The 23,473-nt window shown below is 38.9% G+C and overlaps 1 protein-coding gene, 2 long non-coding RNA genes and 1 pseudogene across 4 annotated transcripts; all 4 read left to right on the forward strand.

Annotated features, from left to right (window-relative positions):
• The first annotated feature begins 124 nt into the window (after positions 1 to 124).
• LOC136357393 (uncharacterized) lies at positions 125 to 786 on the forward strand. The gene is made up of 3 exons (XR_010742737.1): positions 125 to 260; positions 374 to 432; positions 649 to 786. It is a non-coding gene; the product is annotated as an uncharacterized lncRNA (long non-coding RNA).
• A 56-nt stretch (positions 787 to 842) lies between these two features.
• LOC136357392 (uncharacterized) lies at positions 843 to 4,491 on the forward strand. The gene is made up of 4 exons (XR_010742736.1): positions 843 to 982; positions 1,119 to 1,230; positions 3,884 to 4,162; positions 4,285 to 4,491. It is a non-coding gene; the product is annotated as an uncharacterized lncRNA (long non-coding RNA).
• Positions 4,492 to 5,754: 1,263 nt separating this feature from the next.
• On the forward strand, positions 5,755 to 15,119 carry LOC4342449 (protein YABBY 1-like). 2 transcript variants are annotated; one of them, XM_015791929.3, is made up of 6 exons: positions 5,755 to 7,801; positions 10,735 to 10,854; positions 11,062 to 11,179; positions 11,650 to 11,698; positions 13,665 to 13,740; positions 14,495 to 15,065. In XM_015791929.3, exons 1-6 carry the CDS (start codon positions 7,733 to 7,735, stop codon positions 14,564 to 14,566), a joined length of 504 nt encoding a protein of 167 aa, XP_015647415.1. In that variant the 5' UTR covers positions 5,755 to 7,732; the 3' UTR covers positions 14,567 to 15,065. The 2 variants fall into 2 exon arrangements, with proteins under 2 accessions (XP_015647415.1, NP_001389953.1); NM_001403024.1 differs by having other exon boundaries at positions 7,493 to 7,801; positions 11,056 to 11,179; positions 14,495 to 15,119.
• Positions 15,120 to 16,814: 1,695 nt separating this feature from the next.
• Positions 16,815 to 22,882, forward strand: LOC136357286 (uncharacterized; annotated as a pseudogene).
• Positions 22,883 to 23,473: the final 591 nt, after the last annotated feature.

Below are 23,473 nucleotides of genomic sequence, written 5' to 3' on the forward strand. Positions count from 1 at the left end.
ACCAGGAAAATATATACATGATCATCTCTGATTCCGACCTATCTCCAGAACTCTGCTGTTTGACAAATAACAGAAGATTATTGCTGTCCTCAGTGCTGTTTGGCCTGATTGCCTTGGACAAATATTCTGACATATCTCAACAACATCTTTTCTGCCTTGACATACCACAGGACCAGACCAGGTTGGATGGGCATCAGAGCTTTATGTGCAACAAGGTGTCCTGGACAAACTGTGTTCTGAATGACAACTCCATACCCCAGGTACAGTGAACAGCTGATCTTCATGTGCAAGCTAATATGCTAATTCCCTCCTTTTACCCATGTTTTTTCTCTCTCTGAAACTTTGTGCGTTCGTTTGTGCTTGTGTTGTCAAGGTTGTCATCTGAAGGGAGACGATGTTTCCACTCACTAGCTGCAGTCGGCAACTGTTCAGGTAGGGCTGATAATCTCTTAAGTGATTCATTTTTGCTACTTTATTATCTTAGTTTCGATCCAAAGAGTACTGGTGTCTGGTTATCTTATGGTCCACGTACCTTTTTTCTGAGATAATGGAAGAAAACTTTCGGACGCGGCCATATCTGATAGTACCTACTTGTAGCCTGCACGAATTCTATTCGTATTTGAGATCTTTTTTTCCCCGTTTTCGCAGGGAAGAACAGATTGAAAAAAAAGATGAACAAGCCCTGATAAGGATGACAAAATACAATCAATGAAGAGATTGGTGTGTGAGCTGTAGAGTGAAGGGAGAGAGACCCACATGAATGGTCAGATCCATGATAGGATTGGGCACCTGATGAAGCGAGACCCCCCTCCCCCCCCCTCTCCTCCCCTCTGATGGAAGAAGACCAAAGCATTGCATTTGCTGCTCTGCTACTACGCCTGCATCGCTGTCCGGGGCCCAAGCTCCAAGTACAATCTATCAGCGTCTACAGTATCCTAACATTGATGGTGGTCACGATTGATACGGTGCCTGCTCCTTCAAGGTAAACAACACTGTCCTGTGTGTTTCAGTAAACTTTTTTCTACAGTTACCAGCTACTAGATAGGTGATCGAGCTAGCTAGCAACTGATCTGGAGCATCTTGTACGGTGTTCTGATAGAGAAGTTGTGGCCTTGCAGTGAGAGCTACAGGGTACTAGTTATGATGCTGTAGATCCCTGCACGGTGTTGGAGCAACAAGTACCATTCCAGTTTATTTAATTCCAGCCCTTTGGAGGCAAGAACCAGAGAGGTAATTCTCTTTCTTTCTTGGCAAAGACAAAAGGGTATAGTTGGGTCACCTGGTTCTCATAGTAGTGTTTCGAGAGATTCAAGGCTAGCTAGCTAGTTTGGTTGATTCATTTACCCCTCAAAATTTTGGTAAAGTAATAAAGACAAACATTTGATAAACAGCTTACTCTAGTAAGATTGGGCTGGGCTAGCTGATATATTCATCTCACATTAATTAACACTATTTGGCACCAACCACCAAACCAAAGTACCAAACACAATCACTTCATTTCTGTCCTTACCAACATTTTGGCACTATGCAGTATTGGCAGTATTAACCAAGTTTTGATAGAGAGATTAGAACCAAACACTGAAATCCTAGCAAGGGAATACTACCCAGATGAGATAGGTTAGTGTGAGCCATGCATGTTAACGTTAACCACAAGCCACACCTGTTCTACGATTGGACTAGAAGCCACCGGTTGACAAGAAATTTACGCAATTGACCTAATTAATTGTCATCATGACAGCTACTATCATCAGATAGATGATCTTTAATTATTGCTAAACACAAACGCGGAGAGCGGCATTATTATTCATCCATCGCCGATAATGTTATTGTAACAATCAAATCAAAATATTTGACCGTGCATACGTCAAGCTAACGACCTGGTTCAGTAATATTGTGCCTAGCTAGCCAACAATCAGCCAAAGCTTTTGAATTGAAGAAGACTGGTTTTGAGGTTTAAAAAATTATATGAAAAACTAAAAGATGAACACCCGATATCTATTTGATAACTAGCTAGCAGATTTTTCCGTACAATTTTGTATGGACCTAGATTTTAAAAATAAAGTAAGATTTTATAAACATCTCTTGCTTCTTTTTTATAAATATTAATTACAATTGTATATTATTGTATACAACTAATATCGATAATATATTTTTCTAGAAAGTCACGATTAAACAGTGTAAATTTATATATTTTTCTCCAACTAATATGGTATAATTTCTAGGCATATAGAGAAGGTGCATTGGCCTCTTTAGTGTAACACTCAACACATAGCCTCCAAAATCCATGTTAGTCCACTCTTAATAATGTTGAACAGGCCCATGTTTACATAGTATCCACTTACTTTTTATTACCATCCTACGTGTAAAAGGTTACATATAGTTCCGCTTCATTTAAAAGGGTTAAACTGGGGTAAGGTAGCATTAAACCACCACTAGAAACACATCTAGCCACACGGACCTAAACCACACATCACCACACTACAAGATACAAACAAAAGGGCTAGGATGTTACATTTAGCCCTGCCTTTGTATATAATAGATGGATTCAAATTCTTGCTGGTAGTATATATCTTCCATTGCTGCCTGATCAGAACTTGAAGCTCATAGACCAACCACCGAACGTACCACACATAGAACGACTACCAAGCAACAGTAAAACGACGACTGACGGGATGTACACAATGAAACTAAAAATGCCGGGGACCGGGTTGGTAGCTGTAGCCGGTGATCGAGAAGAGAGTAAAAAAAAAAAGAGAAATCAAAGCAGATCGATCGACGATCGATCGATCAAACAGTGTGGCAATATGTATCCGGGCGGTGTACGCGGAACAGGGAGAGGACAAAGTAAAGTGGCCAGTCTGCCGGCCATGTAGTGGCTTGGTTAAATTGGCAGGCGTACGCCAAGGCTGCCACCCCATTTCCGATCGAGCACATGCATTCATGCATGATATGCAGTGCAGGCATAGCTTGCTACTGCATGCATGCCCGCCCTGGACCCTGGCTAGCTACTAGCTTTGCTGATACATGTCAAGAATGGCACCTGTTTCCTGCAAGAGAAAAGGACAAAGGAGAGGCCACATGTATGTATATATATGATACTCCATTATATATGAGCTAAGCTTATCAAGATTCATGGGGGAGGGAGTTGTTCTTTGCATGCATATGTAGCCCTGGTCTCTTGGTTCCTACTAGCTACTTCCCTTTTAATTTCCAGGGTACTGTTTGAGGTGAACAGGGCTGTTCAGGAGTCCTTCAAAATGAAAAGAAAAAGGATCGTCATTGTAATCTAGTACATAAGTCCTGTGGAGAAATCCATATATTTTTCAGAAAAAAAATCTTTGCAAAGTTTTTGCGAGATCGATGAAATCTTGAATTGCTAAATTCGTTTGACTTTGAATTTTGAAATTGTTTTGAGTTATTCAAATTTACAAATCAAAACTTTTGTAATCTCTATAGTAAAAAAATATTTGACGCTTACGACAAAATTCGTTAAACTTCGAATACTCCAACAATCAATTTTAAAATCTAATAAGTTTATGATATTATAATAACACTTCTCAAGGAATATCTACTCATATCAATTTTTTTATTTTTAAACCAAGTATTTTGAGAAATTATTGATTGAATCTTATTCTAAACATCAAATATATTTTTTAGGGAATAGTTCTTCTCTGGTCTTGTCGGTAGTGTGGTATAGCTGGAGAAAGGGGATATGTACCACCAAACATATCCATATATATATTCTATTATTATATTCTGGAAACAGTTCCAGATCTCTGTATCAATTCGTTTTTCAGCCATGTCTTTTAGGTATAGCCATACTTTTAGAGAATCATATAGTCGTAATAGTAAGAGTTATGAGCTGCTCCATGCTTTACTGCAGAGATAAATCCAAACGTTTTCTGTTCGGTAGGGTCTGTCAGCGAGGCAGCTGGACTCAAAAGCAATGCACAAATCTATACTCCTACAGTTTTGTGGATTCACATTGTAGTGAAAGGGCATCAGTAGCTGAGAATTGGTTAGGCATATACTCCTACATTAGTTTTGGTTAGGCATGCATCTTGTCAGTCTCTGGACCCTGCTGATGAGACTTTGATGAGGATCCAATCTGTCCAATTGAGGTGACATTTCCTGAGCAGAGGCATCGTCCAATCAAGAACCGGTACGGTACATCATCCCACTTGCTGCACCATCTCTGTATATTATTTTTAAGATTAAATTGCATTAGGTACACAGGCAAACTCATCAAACGGTATATTATATATATTGATTTATTTTTTGTAGGGGATAATACAACCACCTGCTGCAGGTTCACAAGCTAGCTATCCATGCATGGAATTGTTGCCTTGTGTGTGGAAATGGACTAGCATGCTAAATGAATGGTACAACCCTTTTTTCTGCAACTGTACTTGGTATCCTGTGCTCATGTCTGCATCAAACATTTACTCAAGATGAATGATTGATAGGTCAAAATAAGGGGTTGGAAATTAACAACCAGCTGTTGTCGGTACTGTGTATTTTTCAGTTATACTATAACAATTTGGAAAGTGAATAAAAATGTAAGAACCTATATATACGTTGCAACTGAAAATAGATCGATCATTGTAAATAGTTTTGTTGCAGAACGAACTAATTGATCTAGAGATAATATATAGTGGACCTTTCCTTTATTTCTATTGATATATGTGTATATTAGTACCATCAAAACAAAGTTAACTTACAGTGTAATATAAATATGACCAGCACGAAGTCATATGGACAAAAAGTTGTTTACCTACGATTTCTTATTACATATTATAAAAGAATGAAAGGATAAACCAGTAGCATTCGGATGAGTATAAACGCTAAGAGCTACTTTTGATTCCATGATTATTATCGTTGTTGTTTGTCAACTATAGTACATGCGGATCACTTTTATTGTACTTGATGATAAGAACTCCTGATCACGCAGTAAGTTTTTTTTATATATCAACCATTTAAAAATGTGGAAATAATATATTTCGAATGGTGGTGTAGACCCTGCCACGTATATATATTTAGGGAAAATGGAGTTGACGAATATAATATATGCATGGAATTAACAAGAGAATACCTCGGACCACCTGTTCACTGGCCTTTTGAGGATTATATATTATTCCCACAGCAAAATGCTTGCTTGGTACATAGAGGAGTTGATTTATAGAGAGGCATATCATTAGGTTAATTAGTTTATAACCTAGAACACATACATATGCATGCCATATATATGTGCATATATGCCGCATAGTTTAATAATAATATACCACATACATGTTCTTAGGTAATTAATATAAGGAATCCAATTATAAGGCAAATCGCTTTATTCGTAAAATCATTTCCTGCTGGTCCAATCTTCCCTGATTATATGCCCCACGGCAAACAAAAAAATGCCATTAATTAAGTCGATCATTGTTCTTTTTTTTTTCCTTTTGCTTTTGGCATGGATGATGACAGAATGACAGTGGCAATGAGGCGATCCCATTGACGTGCCTGTCATCATATCACAAACTCCAATTAACTTAAAGCGCATGATGATGAGTAGTTGCTCCCATCTTGATGTACAATTTTCAGTCTCTTTAACATTGCTGCTTGTTCCTCCCACCTTGATATATATTATATATACAATTTTTACCATATTTCAGGGTGAAGTGGATGGGGGCCGGGACCATCCATAAGTTGATCATATCAGGGATATCGATATTTGTTCAGCCAATATAATGTGCACCACTGGTATATACTACTTCCGTCCCAAAATAAGTGCAGTCGTGGATATCTGTGTCTAATGTTTGACTGTCTGTCTTATTTAAAAAAATTATGAAAAAATTAATAAAATTAGTCACAAAAAGTATTATTCATGTTTTATCATCTAATAACAATAAAAATACTAATCATAAATTTTTTTAATAAGACGAATGGTCAAACGTTGGACATGAAAGTGCAAAACTGCTGATCGCACCCAAAGCTGCTAGCTAGTAGTACCTCCACTTACCAGAAACCGGGTTAGCCCTGACGGCTAAAAACCGTCAAGAATAAACGAATGGAAGGGGATGCTTGATCCTGTAGCCCCATCTCAAGTGACGTGCAATATACTGTACATAAATGTGTACATGAACTTGAATTGTTGTATTATAGTCTATATACCACTATATACATTGATAAGACAAGAACAAAGGGTTTTGGAACTTTGTTCTTCATCGAGGGAATTAATAGCATTAATACAAAAATCGTACATTGTTTTGTTTGACAGATTAACAGTATAATGCAATGTTATATTTAATTCATGTTTTTCTTGACTCCGTAAAGATAGTCAATAAAGTTGTGCATGCATGGCTTTCTTGTCAATAAATGTGATTCTTGCACATTGTGCATACCAGTCACACATTTTCCATTTTGTTGATGTTGTTAGGCCCAATGTTATTTGGTATGAAAATGATGCCATACTGCCACACACAAACGAATGCGAGATGACAACCAACGTTAAACAAAAAAAAACAGAACCTATCTGCTGATCAAAGACAAACCCTGCAAGCCAGTAACGGTAATGCATGCAGTAGTACTGCACTAAACAGCAGAAGTCCTAAATAATTAATTCACCATGGAATATTAAGCCCCCTGGCAACGTAGACTCTTCTCCTACCACTCATTCTCCCAAATAAGCTACCCACTCCGTCCAACGATATAAGCATTTCTAGATTGTTAAGTACTCCCTCCATTCCAAATTGATATACATATAGTTTTTTTGAGGTTATTCCTAAATGATCTACATATTTGTGTTCATTCATTAGGTCTATTCGTTATTTGTGCATTGGAGTAAATGGACATTGATGCATGCATCCATGCACACAAGTATTTATAACCCACATGCAATATCTTGATTTGTTATTGGCTAGGAGATAGTGGGGATGGTGCATGCATCTAGCTTGTTGCTAGAGTAAATATAGTATGAGAGAGTTATTAGCTTTTCTTGGTCTTGGTGTACATATGAAATATGTAGATCAATTTGGAATGGAGGGAGTAAATGTGAAGGTTAAGGAGAAAAGACTTTAGTCTCTCTCGTTTAATGAGAGATTGATGGTTGGGGATGGAAGGGTGATTGAGAGTAAGAATTGGAGGTGATTGGTGTAACAAGTACACAAGTGTATGAATGCTATTATTAATTCTTGGATAAAATTCAAATGCTTATATTGTTGGACGGACGGAGTACTAGCTATATAGCTAGTCACACCAGCATTTGCTAATTGGCTGCTCATCTGCTGTACCCACATTTCATTTGGCCTTGATCTTTCCAACCTCTCCTTGCACTCAGCTTGCAGCTTAGCTAGCTGCACACACTGTCCTCCCACAAGACACCCCACCAAACACCTTTTCTTCCTCCCTTTCTTGTGTGTGCCCCCACTCAGATCAGCCAGCAGCTGGTAGTACCCTCTCTAGCTTATTGCAGGGCCATATCCTCTGCTAGCTTAGCTTCTCTCACAAACCCCTTAATTCCATCTCATAGACAGCCAAAAGGGTCAAGAGGAAATTGGGTTTGTGCTCTCCCCAAAATCCTCCATATATAGTGCACAGGAGGCATCATTCTGTTCATACATATCTCTCCCTTGCTTGCTTTGCTCCTGGATATATAGCTAGCTTCTTTCTTTCTTCCTCTCTCCCTGTGTGGCACGCGCCTCCAATCGATCTCTTCGGTGAGTAGACGCATCGAGATCGGGGGGAAATGTCGGTCCAGTTTACATCGGAGCATGTTTGCTATGTCAACTGCAACTATTGCAACACTATCCTTGTGGTATCGTCTTCCTCCCTCATCTCTTTCTCTCTCTAGCTCTCTCTCTCTCTCTCATATCTTGTGTATTTCTGTTCTAATTTGAGGTGTTTGCCGGATCTATATGGGGAGTTCAATTTTTTTGTATATTTTTTTGAAGGGGCTAATGCGTGCATGCTGTAGTCCATGCATAGAGGTAGCCTAAGCTAGGGGAAAATAAGCACCCTAATCAAGTATGCTAGCTACTTGTTTACTAAACTAATTGCACTTTGTTTTGTCCTGGATAAGTTTGTAATTTTATATTTCTGGAGAGTTCTCCAGTACATCGAAATCCAGCAATCCGGTCTTTTTGCATAAACTTCCATGTACATGGTAACAGAAATGCACAGATTTTCTTTATGGCAAACATAAAATCATATAAATAGAAGGATATTGCAAACATACTTTGTACTATTTCTTTTCATCTTCTCCAACTTTTCAAGAAAAAAAAATCCATATCTTCCACCCAAGGGTGTCATTTTTGTATCTCCTTGAAACAAGACTGTTTCTCTCTGACTTGATCCACCTTGTACGGTTTTAATTTATTTTTACAGAAGGGATAAACTCTTCTTGGTTTTGGATGAGAACCAACATATTTGTATATATCCTATAGCGGTGCATTATCCAGATCCAACACTATTTGATTATATTCTTTCGCTCATCAGGCAAAATATCTTGTACAAAATGGTAATTTTCCTTGGAAAGAATGCTTGATTTGCTCATAGAGAAAAAAAAAAGTATTGTCCCCGACATACATAGTTTTTCGACGCATGGGGTCATACACATTTTTGGAAGGAACATGTACATAAGATAATATTATCTGAGAGCTTTCTCATGTATGGATCTACTATACTACCACAAAAAGAAAGAAATAATTTCAGGTCAAATTAAACTTTTAGATGCGTGCAGGTGATTAAAGCTAGCATCTTTAACCATTAATTATTGCCTCTCTAGCTTTAGCTAGCTGCTCCATGCGATAATACCCCAGTGTCTGTACTGTGCTGCACACTTGGAGCTATTCCTCTGATTATTGGCTGTGCCCTGAGTGTGCCCACCTCTCCAAAACCGAAATTTTTTATGAATAAACAAATTTTAATTAACAAAAAAGGCTTTAAGCTGCTGCCTGTTGCTACCACATCCTGCAGCTTTGTCTCTCATTCTGCACATGTGCAGAAAGAAGTGGATCTGCCTGTCATGTCATTTTCCTCTTTGTTGATGTTTGCGCAGGTGGGTCTCTTCTACATACTCTCTCTAGCTAGCTAGTAGTAGTAGCTATATTGTGTGTGTGTGAGTATGCAATATATATGCATGCGTCTCTTAGTATGTGTTGTGCTGAAAGAGAGGAGAGTGTGACATGAACTTTTAACTGTAAAAGAAGTGTGACATGAACTTTTAACTGTAAAGATGCCTCCTCTTTTTTCATGCTTTTTTTTTGGAAAGGATGATTGTACTGTTCACACGACCAAATCTAACTTACCTAAGTATAGATCTCAGTCATCTGCACATAGATTTCTCTATCTCAATCTCAAGATCTGTCTCTCTGCTGTGTCTCTCTCTTCCTGTTTGTTTGTGTGTGTGTGTCTGACTGATGAGATGAATCTAGGGAGATATTCTTCTTTAGACCTGATTGAGATGTCATGTCTCTGCCTCCTGGAGGCCTTGAGTGTGTGAGATGCATCATGCATTGCATGGTAGTAAGAGAAAACATGCATATATGGCTCAAGCTTCTCCAGGCAAAGAGCTAGCTAAGCTCTCAAAAGGGAGACACACTTGGGAAAAGGTGTTATTTGTGCATGATGGCCAAATAGGACTCAAAAGACGATATGGATATGAGACATGGTGCAACTTTTGACATTCCTAGCTACTAGCTAGCTACTTTGTCATCACACATATATATTGACTACATACACATATATATTGACTACATACACACATACACATATATATTGTGAAACGGTACGTAGCCTAGTGGTTGCAGTGACCTGAGTAACACCCCAAGGTTCTGAGTTCAAATATCCATAGAAGTGAATTTTAGATTGGGTTATATTATGGATGGCTAAGTTCTCTGTGTGATAGGCTAAGTTCCTAATTTAAAACGGGTTATTTGTGCTTGATAGGCTAAGTTTTTATCCAATTGGATATAGAGGCCGGGTAAAAAAATACACTTCTCTAAAAACACACACACATGCATTGGCATTTGACAATTAATATATATGGATATATACTTCAATTAATCTTGTAGCTGCAAGGCTACTATTTTTTTTCCAGCAGCATGGTCATCTACTCACCTCTTATTTGCAGTGCATGACTGAACACTGTTGCAGAGAACACATTGAATTATTTGAAGAGAGACCAGACGGTAGCATACGTTGATATACATGTTCAGGCCAATGCTGATACATATAGCTAGCAAGCTAGCTAGCATAGCATTTTAGCATTATTTGCTTGGATTCTTGTGGATCGATCTGCGATAAATAATTTTATGAACAGTTATATCTTATACCACTATTTAAGAATCCAATGAATTTGGACGAAGGGACTAGGGAGTCAATTAATTAGGACCAGGAGGTAAACAATAATACTGTGTGCTTGTGTGGTAACTCTACCAGACTTATTAATTGGAGCTACATATTCCATGTATATATATATGTCATGAAATCCTATTTTTTTCTGTTTTACGTTTCTGATAGAATTACCCCTATATATTTTTATTAATAAGTTTGTTATGCATATAATAAATCACAGTGTTCTGAGAGAGGAAACGAAAAAAATGTAAATGGATAGATATTATAGGAAAATATAAGAGATTGTGTTTTACTCAATCAAAAAAAAAATCAGAAATGTGGTACATGTAAATACCGAAATACGTACCGTACCTTACTCATGAACTGAGTACTGTTGCTTCTATATGTGTGCAGGTGAATGTGCCAAACAATTGTTCCTACAACATTGTGACTGTTAGATGTGGGCATTGCACAATGGTGCTCTCCATGGATCTTGCTCCTTTTCACCAAGCACGCACTGTTCAAGATCACCAGGTTTAAAAACTGAAATAATGGTTTGAAATTTCAGTTCAAAACTGTAGCCGAAGAATCTCTTGCATATATATCAGCTATATCTTATTTTTTATGAAACAAAACAAATGAAATATTAATTTCTGTACGTATGTAAAAAAAAGAATTAATATTAATTATTTACTACGTACAGTGGAATGGTCACATCTAAATTTGTTTATTTAGGTACAGAACAGAGGATTTCAAGGTAATAACTTTGGAAGCTATGACATAGCTTCCAGAAATCAGAGGACATCGACAGCCATGTACCCAATGCCAACCAGTCAGCAGCAAGTGTCACCTATACGTCGTATGCACAATTAATTTTCTCATGATTTTATTTCATTGATCTACTAAATTATGGGGTTTATTTTTTATTTCTCTATATAAGCATGCATGCAAAATGGGTATATATAATATAGTTAAAGGTTATATTTACTGTTCTAGGCTTCTAATGTATAATCAAAATATATTATAGTAATCAAGTTCATGCATGAGCTATATATGAACCTGATCACACTGAATTCCAGTAAACATTAGTTTTTTCCCCGTATACGCATGGAGCTGTGTTAGATTTCCCAAATGATCAATCTATAGGTATTAACACACACACACACACACACACACATACATACACACACACACAATACATATATTATCAGCTTGCATAATTTATTAAATTGCCTTGTTCTTCTGTATTCACATTATAGCTAGTTTTATGTATTATATATATGCTTGTATAATAGATTTAAAATATTGGTCCTTTTTTCTTCTTTACAGCCCCTGAGAAAAGACAGCGTGTCCCATCTGCATACAACAGATTCATCAAGTGAGATTTCAAGCCACACATGCTTGCTTGAATAAGTATATTTTGACACCAAATTAAATAATAGTATAAGGTGCTAAATATATATTGATAAAGAACCATAAATAGTCGAAGTGCAGGTACAAACTAATCCCCACTTCAACCTTTTGGGGAATATGCATGAGTTCCTAAGACAGATTAATTATATTTCTTTCTATCTACCGCAGTGTGCAATCAAAAAGCTCCATACACTACTATATACTCGACCCTCAGGTCGATTGTGGACACACACACAAAAAAAAAAGAGTAAAACCTGAATATAATGATTGGGTGTTTGGGGGAGGGGGGGGGGATATTTGAACTCCGACAATGATTAATTTGTGGGCACTTCGTAATTATATATTATTATGTCTAGGCTACTACTTCCTTTTGCGCTCCTTTAATTTGTACACATAATCTAGTTAGGGCTTGTTCGCTTTCCCTTCCCATGGGGATTCAAAAGGGGATGGGGTGTGGAAGTAATCCCCGAAATCCCTTCAATCTCCATGGGCATGGGATTAACCGAACAAACCCTTAGTGAAGTGATCATTTTGGACCACAAGTTCTGTTGGTAAATTTTGTGGAAATGTACTTTACAAAGTTTTATGATCGGTCGTTGTTTGGTCATTGGATTTTGGAACTTTTTGCTACTAGATTTTTTTTGAAGTTTATACTTTTGGAATAATTATTCTTATTGCTAGGATTTTGTCCGGTGAATTCTTTATTTTGAAAGAACATATTGCAAATTTAACTTCTTTTGTGTGAAAAGAAAAGGAATCTTATTTCGAGTAATTTTTTTCAGTAAATATGAAACTCTAGATATTTTCAAAAAGGCTAGTTATTGAGTACCATAAGAAAGGTACCAAAACAAAACTCACAATGTAACATATGTGGTTGGATATTTATTTATATTTGATCTTGAGTTTTTCTTCGGTTTTTAGCAGTATAGAGGTATATACCTCTACCGACATGTATACACCTCATGCCTAACACTATGATGCACAAATACCTATCTGTACCTCCCAAGAACCAGAAAAGTTTTGATGTTGTTGAACTGTATACTTTTATTCTAATTAGTTCAACTATTAGGGATGAATATACTTATATATTCAAAGGCAGGAGAAAACCTCAATTAAGAATGGGGTTAGTGTAAGTGCATGTTTTATGACTTTGGTAGACCTTAGTCTATTCGGAAACGGGAACCAATAATAATATTTACTATCATCATTTTCACAAGCCTTTAGTCTATTAGACAATATTTTTTATTTAAATACATTTAGTTTGCTAAAATCCAAGGAACATATACATTATATTGACTGTGGCAATGTAGACATACAAATATTGAACTGAGAAAACATGTTTTTTTAAAATGGAGAAAACAATTTAAAACCCCCAGTGTCAAACTAAGAATTCATGGAAATGCAATTCATATATTAAGTTGTCATACAACATGCATTGACCAAACCATTTTATTAGAGTAATATAAATACGCTAGTTTATCTAGAGGTTCATGTTGCAAGATTGTAAATAAGATTTCAGTAATATATATATGAGACTTGTTCTTTTAAAATAACAAATCGTGTATATATCAAATTGTTCAATGCCACATATATATATATGATGAATGAGTAAATTCAACTTCATTTGGAGTATGTATAGCTATGCTCTAATTAATTATGTGCACCGATTTTTTTTTGTCCTTTTGGTCTGCAGCGCGCTAGCTATCATGTATGTACATGTATATATATGTGATGAGATCTATTTTAGACGCATGCATGTAATATGTGTGTTTTCTTAATTGGATCGTTATGCTTCTCTAATCTCTCTATATACACAGACGACAGAAACAGATATATGTTTAAATGCAAAAGAATTAAATGCAAGTATATATGTTAAATTAAGATTAAATCTCAAGAAGCTGATTTAATTTAATTCTTGTCAATATCAACAGGGAGGAGATACAGAGGATTAAAACCAGCAATCCTGAGATTAGCCACAGGGAGGCATTCAGTGCTGCTGCAAAGAACGTAAGTACTCTAATTGTAAATACTTTTCTCTAACTAATTAGATGTTGCAGGCAGTCAGGACATACTATACTCCTTCAATCCCAAAAGATAGTGCATAAATATTTTCTTTCTTATCTCATAATACGTCCATACATGCAAATTAACTAACAACCCCCCCCCCCTCCTCCTCTAAATTCGTTATTTTAATTTTACCCACAAAATTTTTTTATTTTAATTTTATTATTGTTATACGGTTTAGTTAAGATGAATTCACTATAGGAATTTGCTTAGATATATATATTTTTTTAGAAAATCATGAATTAGTAATCCGATCATCTCAAGTTAGCATACGAGTTTTTTTTTAAAAAAATATCTTATACAACTCCTTCTATATTTCCAAAAGGTAGCGAACTTAAAACCTGACTAAAAAGGGAGCGAACTTAAAACCCCACTCAAATACGGATATGTATTTCCAAAATCGAACGAACTTAAAAGCGACTTAATTATAGACGGATGACGTACCAAAGTACCGGCAAAAACATCTTCAATTTTTATAATAGTAGAGATTAGGTGCATGCTTTGTGTTCATTATGAGTAATCTAAACAGATCAAAGCTATGATAATAATTAGTATTTCTTATCTTTAGATTAGTGGTGGTTGTTACTTATATTTTGTGTCTTAAAGAAAAACTTTTGTACAATTAAGCTTTCTGCAATTAGGATCAACTAATTAATTATGATATCTATCTATAATTTCTCATGCGTATAATATGCAGTGGGCTCATCTTCCCCGGCTCCATTTTGGCCTCAGCGTCGCCGACGGCGGCGGCGGCGGCGGCAGCAACTAATCGCGGCGGCGCGGCCTGCCGGCCGGCCACCGATCGCCGGCGTGCACGCCGGCGCGCGGCGGCGGCCGGTCGAGAATGCGCGCGCAGGAGGGACGACGACGATATATTATTATCGCGTGTGCCCCTCTCTCTTCGCCGCGTAATTAATTAATCAGTTAATTAATTACGTACGACCTACTGTGTTATGCTATCGATCCGTGTTAATTAATTACCTACGTATCTTGATTAATTAGTCTCGTATTATACGTACTATTATACGTACGTGCTGTGCTATGTACGTAGACAACAAAAAAAAATGTGCGTGATGAGTTCTACTACGTACGTACGTACTGTGTTCTAGTGTTTTAATTTGTATCCGAACCAAGGAGTTGTTTAATTAACTGCATGCACATGCACTGGACTTGAATCTGGAGTATTATGTAAGTGTGCATGCATGCTGGATTATGCAAAATAAACGAATTAATGAATAGAACTGTTTTTGTTAATTAATTAATTAAAATGTTTGGTTCAATTTTTCGATGTGTTGATAGTGCATGAATTAAAGCTGTGTACATATTGATCGAATCCCATCAAAATTGAACGTGTGTAGCTATGAATTAATTAATGAACTGACGACGCTAGCTAATTCATTCGGGGCAACCAACAAATTGTAGCCTAGATAGACTAATTGTTTGCCTTTTGTTTCAAGTTGTTATGGCCAAAACTTATACTCATTTCTTATATAGATACAACTGAATGTGTTAACTCAACGGTATTGTGTGTGTGTCTATATATATATATATGTGTATATATATATATATATATATATATATATATATATATATATATATATATATATATATATATATATATATATATATATATATATATAAAATCTGTCAATTGTTTTGTACTCCCTCCATTTCTAAATATTTGACACTGTTGACTTTTTAGCATATGTTTGACCGTTCGTTTTATTCAAAAACTTTTGTGAAATATGTAAAACTATATGTATACATATAAGTATATTTAACGATGAATTAAATGATGGGAAAAAATTAATAATTACTTAATTTTTTTAATAAGACGAACGGTTAAACATATTTAAAAAAGTCAACGACATCAAATATTTAGAAACGGAGGGAGTATTTCTTAAGCATTATAATATATTATCATTTGTGACATATATATAGATAGAGAATTAAAGATATATCAAAATAAAAGCAGTTTGTCACACTAATAAAATCCATGTCAAAACCAAACAAAAAAACATATATATGTACAGGCTACAAGTAAAATACCAAAAAATCTCTTTGCTTCCTGGTGCCACGCATGCCGTTAATTAACTAGTACATTCATGTTGTTGATGGATTTGGGCTGGGAAAGAAATTCCCCTGGTTCTTGCAGTTTGTGTACCCACAAAACAGTTAGTTTGATTAATTGGTCGGTTGTACGTACGTAATTAACAGTTAACCAATCAATTGGGCACAAGCTAAATCATATTAGATCTCTTGGATTCTCATGCATTGAATTATTGCTGCTGACAAAACAAAAGGCAGCTGCATCTGCAGCTAGCTAGTAATTGATATCGCTCGATACGTACAGATCAGTGAGCTGCAGGCATGCACGAACCCCACACACGCACTATCTAGCTCTAGATTAGCTTGATTCATGTTTGCTGCTGCTGCTTGGTTCATGGCTATACTCCTTCTGTCACCCAAAATATTAGGGATTTTATAGGTGGATGTGACATAATCCAGTGTTGCAAATCTAGATATGCTATTTGTTCAGATTCGTAGTATTAGAATGTATCACATCCAGCTAAAATCTCTTATATTTTGGGATGAAAGGAGTACTAACTAGCTAAACCAATACCTGTGCACTTGATCTGTACATCGTCGATCGACCATCTAAGGCCCTGTTTGATTCAGCTTAGAATTATTATAATCTAACTTATTAGAAGTAAACTGAAACAAACAAGTAGATTATTATAGCAGATTATTATAATCTATAAGCCAGATTATTATAATCTAACTACAATTAGTGAAATCAACATATTGGGATTAGGGTTTTGGCGATTCCCGGGCGACCGGGAGACGCCGGCGATATCCCACATTGTGGGATGGCTTAGGATGGAGTTCTTCTCCGATCCGGTTACGTCGTTTGCAGGGTTTTCGCCTGCCTTGTTTAACATCATGGAGGGGTTTTCGTCTCGGGATCTTACGTCCTTGGGACAGGTGATTGGTTCTCGACTCGGAGGCCAGTTCAAGAAAATTAGTTTTTGCTACGATAACTTAAGGTTGGTAAGTTTTTTTCACATCTATGATCCATACATATCCCCTATCAGACTCCGTTTCAGGGATGTTAGGATCCGGAAGGGGAAGAAGTGCCATGTTCAATCTAATCTGTTGGAGTCTGTCTCGGTCAAGGACTCTGTCGTTCAGTGCTATAAATTGGAGAGCCTAGGGCAAGGATCTGCACCCTGTACAAGTTCCCTGAAGACAATCTTGCAAAGCCGCAATTCCAATCTGCGTCTCTCCTGCTTGTTTGGCGTTCTCATGGCGTCCTCTGCCGGTGGGGGTGATAAAGGGATCATCACTGCGATGGTTGCCCACCCGAAGCCGGCCGGGGGAGGTGAGATCGTCATGGCGAATCAAAGGGAGGAGGTTCTGAATAAAGGTACTTTAGCAATCGGGGTAGCAACACCAGATGAAAACCAAACCACGATGGAAGGTGCGGGTACTGCTGTTGAGGTGGACAGTACGACTCATCAGGGGCCAGCAGCTTTCATTGAGGGGGAGGTTGTGGAGGAGGATGAGGACGCAATCGAAGTGGTTATAGAGGAAGAGGAAGTGCAGAAGGCTGGCCAATGGACTATATTAGCAAGATTCTATTCCTTGAAGTCTCCAAATCTTGCCGCTCTCTTTGAAGACATGCGTCGTGCTTGGCGGCTGCGATCAGACATGACTTACAAATCGCTGAGGGATAATTTGTTTATCATATCTTTTGGTGCTGAGGGGGATTATAGGTTTGTTATCCAAGGTGGTCCATGGATTCATAGGGGGGATGCCCTGTTGGTGGCAGAGTTTGATGGCATCACCTGTCCGTCAAAGGTTACTCTGGATGTGATTCCAGTATGGGTGCGGATTTATGATCTTCCACTGGTGCTAATGACAAAAGCAAGGGGTGAGATATATGGTAGCAAACTGGGCAGAGTACAGGAGGTGGATGTTGGGGACGATGGCCGCAATAAACATGACTTCTTCCGTATTCGTGTTGATCTCTCAGTCAAGCGACCACTAAAGGATAAGTTAACCATCAAAATCTCTGCACAAGGTAGAGTGGAAACAAGAAGTTTTGCACTTCGATATGAAAGAGTGCCACACTTCTGTTTCATATGTGGCTTCATGGGGCATGCTGATAAGGACTGCGATAAGAGAGGTGCAAATGTGGAGAATCCCTTTCGCTTTTCAGCTGATTTGAGATGCTCACCCTTAAAACCGTTTGAGCGAAAAGTTAACAAGGTCAGAGCAATGCAGAACACTGGAGCAGCTCGCAATCTGTTCTTCCGTGGAGCTGGAAGTGCTGGCTCATCGTCTTCAAAGCAGAGAGATGTGGAACAATGGGATGAAGCCATTCCACCCAGAGTGGATGCTCATGATAATTTTGATGACAAGGAGAAGGAGGGGGATAGTTCAGTAGATGAGCAATTGGTTCTGCAAGCCAATCTGATGAATATGGCAGGGACAGAAGGGATAGACAAAGAGCATGATGATAGTCAAGGTCCGAAGTTAAAGAGTGGGTCTAATGTTGTGGCCCTGGCTGGATCAGCAGGGGAGGCCATACCCTCAAAAGAGATGATTCCTGCTATTGCAAATCTTCAGCAACAAGCCTCCTTTGGGGATGGGTCGTCAGATGATTGGAGTGGCGGGAATAGGAAGAGAATGCAAGACACGACAGAAATTAACAAGCCGGGGCGGGTCCAGCAAGCGCTGGTAATATACCAGAGTGCAACGGTGAAGGATGCGGCGGATAGTAGAGAAGCCGGCAAGGACACAAGAGCGCTGAAGCGTTCCAGGAAGACGGAAGGAGGTTCGGAGGTGTCTAATTCGGAGGCAACCAGCCATGGGGCCGCTGGTAAACTGACGGGACCTATGATAGGGTCTCGTCAGGAGCAATGAATTGCTTGGCATGGAATTGTCGTGGTATTGGGAATGCCACGACAGTTCGTGATCTCATTGCCTTGGTGAAAGAGGCAAATTCCCAGGTGGTTTTCCTCAGTGAAACGAGACAGAAGATTGAAAGAATCCGCAGACTTCGTTCTAGATTAGGTTTAAAAGGTTTTGTTGGATGTAATAGTGATGGTTTGAGTGGTGGTCTTGCTCTCTTTGGCATGAGTCTATCTTTATGGATGTTAAGAGTGTGAATGAAAGATATGTTGATGCGTATATGCGTTTGTCTCCGGAAGATCCTCTATGTCATGTAACCTTTGTGTACGGAGAACCGAGAGTGGAGAATAGACATCGTTTATGGTCTCGGCTCCTGGATCTCAAACAGTCCTCCCCCCTCCCTTGGATGATTATTGGAGATTTCAATGAGACTCTTTGGCAATTTGAACATTTTTCTGTTTCTAAAAGAGGTGAGGCTCAGATGAGAGCTTTCCGAGATGTGTTACAAATATGTGAGCTGGTTGACTTGGGCTTCTCAGGGGTCCCCTATACTTATGATAACCGAAGAGAAGGTAGATCAAATGTCAAGGTGCGTCTAGATAGAGCACTAGCTGATAATAGTTGGAGAGACATCTATAGTAATTCCCAGGTTGTGCATCTAACCTCGTCCTGTTCTGATCACTGTCCAATTCTCCTGAAGTTTGCTGCGGACAGTAGACAGTCTAACCGAAAGAAGTGTCTCCACTATGAGATTTGCTGGGAGCGTGAGCCGGCCTCCACTGAGGTGATTTCTTTGGCCTGGGCTGAAGCAGGAGAAAAAAGAACCTTAGGGGACATTAATTTTGCCCTCGGAAAGGTAATGGGAGCACTTCAGGGGTGGAGCAAGGTAAAATTTAAGAACGTTAGCCGTGCTATAGAAAAGGCCAGGAAGGATTTGGCAACCCTTGTTAGCCACAATGCTGACTATAGTGAGATCAGGCGATCCTCTGATGTCTTGAATGAATTACTTTATAGAGAAGAGATGCTTTGGCTGCAAAGATCTAGAATAAGTTGGTTGAAAGAAGGTGATAGAAATACCAGATTTTTCCATAACAAGGCAAAATGGAGAGCAAAGAAGAATAGAATATCTAAATTGCGTGGGCCTGATGGTACCGTAGTGAAGTCGACTCATGAAATGGAGAAAATAGCGACAGATTACTTCAAGGATATGTTTACAGCTGACCCCTGTATTGATCAGTCAAGAGTATCCCGTTTGTTCCAGGAAAAGGTTTCCCCGGAGATGAATGTGGATCTTTGCAAAGATTTCACTGAGCAGGAAATTGCAGATGCTTTATTTCAAATTGGACCGATCAAAGCCCCTGGGCCAGATGGTTTCCCAGCTCGTTTCTTTCAAAGAAACTGGGATGCCATTAAGAAGGATGTGGTTTCAGCCGTTAAATCTTTCTTCGAAACATCAATCATGCCAGAGGGTGTGAATGATACTGCAATTGTGCTTATTCCAAAAGTGGATCAGCCTATGGAACTAAAAGATTTTAGGCCCATAAGTCTGTGCAATGTGATCTACAAGATTGTTTCTAAATGCCTGGTTAATAGACTTAGGCCAATCTTGGACGAATTGGTCTCACAAAATCAGAGTGCCTTTGTGCCCGGTAGGATGATTACAGACAATGCTTTGCTAGCTTTTGAATGTTTTCACTTCATCCAGAGAAATAAAAATGCGAATAAGGCAGCGTGCGCCTATAAACTTGATCTTTCAAAAGCCTATGATAGGGTGGACTGGGTGTTTTTGGAGCAGACAATGTGTAAGTTGGGTTTCGCTCCCCGGTGGATTAAATGGATCATGACATGTTTGTCCTCGGTGAGATATTCAATCAAATTTAATGGAACCCTTCTGGATACTTTTGCTCCCTCGCGGGGTCTTAGGCAGGGAGACCCCCTTTCGCCTTTCCTCTTCTTATTTGTGGCTGATGGATTCTCGAGACTAATGGAAGAAAGAGTAGCTGCTGGGGATATTACGCCGGTCAAGATATGTCGAGGTGCTCCAGGCATCTCTCATCTACTTTTTGCGGATGATACTCTGCTGTTTTTTAAGGCTGACTGTGAGCAGGCAAGACTGATCAAAGGGGTGCTTAATGAGTATGCTTTAGGCACAGGACAGCTAGTGAATCCGAACAAATGTTCCATTCTGTTTGATGATACTTCCCCTGCTGAAACACAGGACGCAATAAAGAATTTACTGTAGATTGTGTGTCACAACTTTGAAGACAAATATCTGGGGTTCCCCACTCCGGAAGGAAGACTGAACAAAGGTAAGTTTCAGAGTTTACAGGAGAAAATGTGGAAAAGAATCATCTTATGGGGAGAAAACTATCTGTCCAGTGGAGGCAAAGAAATCATGTTGAAAGCTGTGATCCAAGCTATTCCGGTTTATGTGATGAGTATCTTTAGACTACCAGAGTCGGTATGCGAGGATCTGAACAAACTTGCTCGCAATTTCTGGTGGGGAGCAGATAAAGGAAAAAGGAAAACTCATTGGCGGGCCTGGAGCTGTCTGACAAAACCGAAACACAATGGTGGCTTGGGTTTTAGGGACTTTCGTCTCTTTAACCAAGCGTTGTTAGCAAGACAGGCCTGGCGTCTGCTTGATAAACCAGATAGTTTGTGTGCCCGAGTTATGAAGGCTAAATACTATCCAAATGGATCCTTAGTGGACACGGCTTTTGGGGGGAATGCTTCCCCGGGATGGAGAGCTATTGAGCATGGCTTAGCCCTTTTAAAGAAGGGCATCGTCTGGAGGATTGGGAATGGCCGGTCTGTTCGCATCTGGAGAGATCCTTGGATCCCCAGGGACCATTCTCGTAGACCAATAACTACTAAAAGAAATTGCAGGGTGAAATGGGTTTCTGATCTGTTGGGACAGGATGGATCTTGGGACGTTCAGAATGTTTCCCGGGTTTTTTTGCCGATTGATGCTGATGAAATTCTCAAAATTAGGACATCGGTGCGGCTGGAGGAAGATTTCCTAGCCTGGCATCCGGATAGGCTGGGACAATTTTCGGTGAGAAGTGCTTATAAACTGGCAATATCCCTTGATTATGCAGATGAAAGTTCCAGTTCCTCTGGACAGAATCCACAGAAGATATGGGATCTGATTTGGAAGTGCAATGTGCCCCAGAAGGTGAAGGTCTTTTGTTGGCGTGCTGCAAACAACTGCCTTGCTAATCAGGAAAATAAGAAGAAACGTAACCTGGAGCATTCTGAGATCTGCTGCATTTGTGGGAATGAAACGGAGGATGTCAGTCACGCTCTAAGTCGATGTCCCCACGCAGTCCACCTCTGGGAGGCCATGAAAGCTGCAGGGAGCCTATCCCTGAATGTTGCCGGAAATGCTACAGGAGGCTCCTGGTTTTTCGACCAAATTGAGAATACACCAGCTGAGGAAAGAATGATGTTGTGCATGATGCTGTGGCGGATCTGGTTTGTTCGCAACGAGTTATACCATGGTAAAGTACCGCCCCCTATTGCAGTCTCGAAAAGGTTCTTGGAAAGTTATTGCAGTTCTCTGCTCGAAATAAAACAGCATCCTCACGCTGATGTCGTCAGAGGGAAGCATGTGGTTCAGCAACCCACGCGGATGAGATCGGAAGCAAATCATCTGCGTCGTGTGGTGCCTGCCCGCTGGGAGAAACCACAGATGGGGTGGATGAAACTAAATGTTGATGGGTCATATGATTCGAACTCAAGTAAGGGAGGCATAGGTGTGGTGCTCAGAGACAGTGTAGGTACTGTCATCTTCTCTGCTTGTGGTTTTCTGGAAAGATGCAGTAGCCCTCTCGAGTCTGAACTCCTGGCCTGCAAAGAAGGCATCAACCTGGCCCTGCAATGGACCCTGCTTCCGATCATTTTAGAATCGGACTGCCTGATCGCTGTCAACATGATCCAGTCGGTAAAGAAGGAAATGTCCCAACTTGCTTACTTGGTTAGGGATATTCGTGAATTGATGATGGGTGGCAGAGACATCAGGGTCAGCAAGATCCAGCGTAGTCAGAATAATGTTAGCCATTTCCTGGCAAATAGAGGCCGAACAAATTCTTGTTCAGTTTTTTGGCCTGATGAAAGCTGTAATCTTATATCCCAAACTGTTCATGATGAGGCTTTAGCCGAGTAAGTTATTTCAGTTTTCCCCCGCAAAAAAAAAAGATTATTATAATCTAATAAGCTGCTCTAAAGGAGCTTTTTTCGATTATTGAGTGGCTAAAGACCCATCACCCCTACATACTTGAGAAAAATTACCCACCTATGCCATTAACCAAACAGATAGCTAAGGGCATAATAGACTTTAGCCTTTCAAACCCAATAATCCATGCCTCCAATAATCCAGACAAACAAACAACTCACGGCTTATTTTATATCAGCTTATTATAATCCAGCTCATAGCAATCTGGTTTAATAATCTAGATTATAATAATCATAAGCTGAAACAAATAGGGCCTAAAAGAATCAAATTCTAACTATAAATCTAAACTTATGTTTATTTAGATTTGTAGATAGGATCTAATTTATTTTGGGGCTATTGCGTTCTTACCCCTACTTTTCAAGTCTAATTGTGGTTTCGCCCTTATTTTTTAGGGTTTACGTTTTTGCCTCTACTTTTTTGAAACGAAGTTGAGTTTTGCCCCTGATTTGGATGGTGAGTATAACGATGTTAAGTTGAGCACGAAAAGACATATGTACCCTTACTTGCTATTACATATTTGCC

The sequence above is a fragment of the Oryza sativa genome, chromosome 7, assembly GCF_034140825.1.
Source record: "Oryza sativa Japonica Group chromosome 7, ASM3414082v1".
In the NCBI taxonomy this organism is placed as follows: Eukaryota; Viridiplantae; Streptophyta; class Magnoliopsida; order Poales; family Poaceae; genus Oryza; species Oryza sativa.

What these genes read in the sequence shown, in the direction of transcription:
- LOC4342449 (NM_001403024.1), top strand. Translation starts at nt 7,733, where the DNA reads ATGTCGGTCCAGTTTACATCGGAGCATGTTTGCTATGTCAACTGCAAC. An exon ending in GCACTGTTCAAGATCACCAG is followed by an intron (nt 10,855 to 11,055) that starts GTTTAAAAACTG and finishes TTGTTTATTTAG; the next exon opens with GTACAGAACAGAGGATTTCA. An exon ending in GCAAGTGTCACCTATACGTC is followed by an intron (nt 11,180 to 11,649) that starts GTATGCACAATT and finishes TCTTCTTTACAG; the next exon opens with CCCCTGAGAAAAGACAGCGT.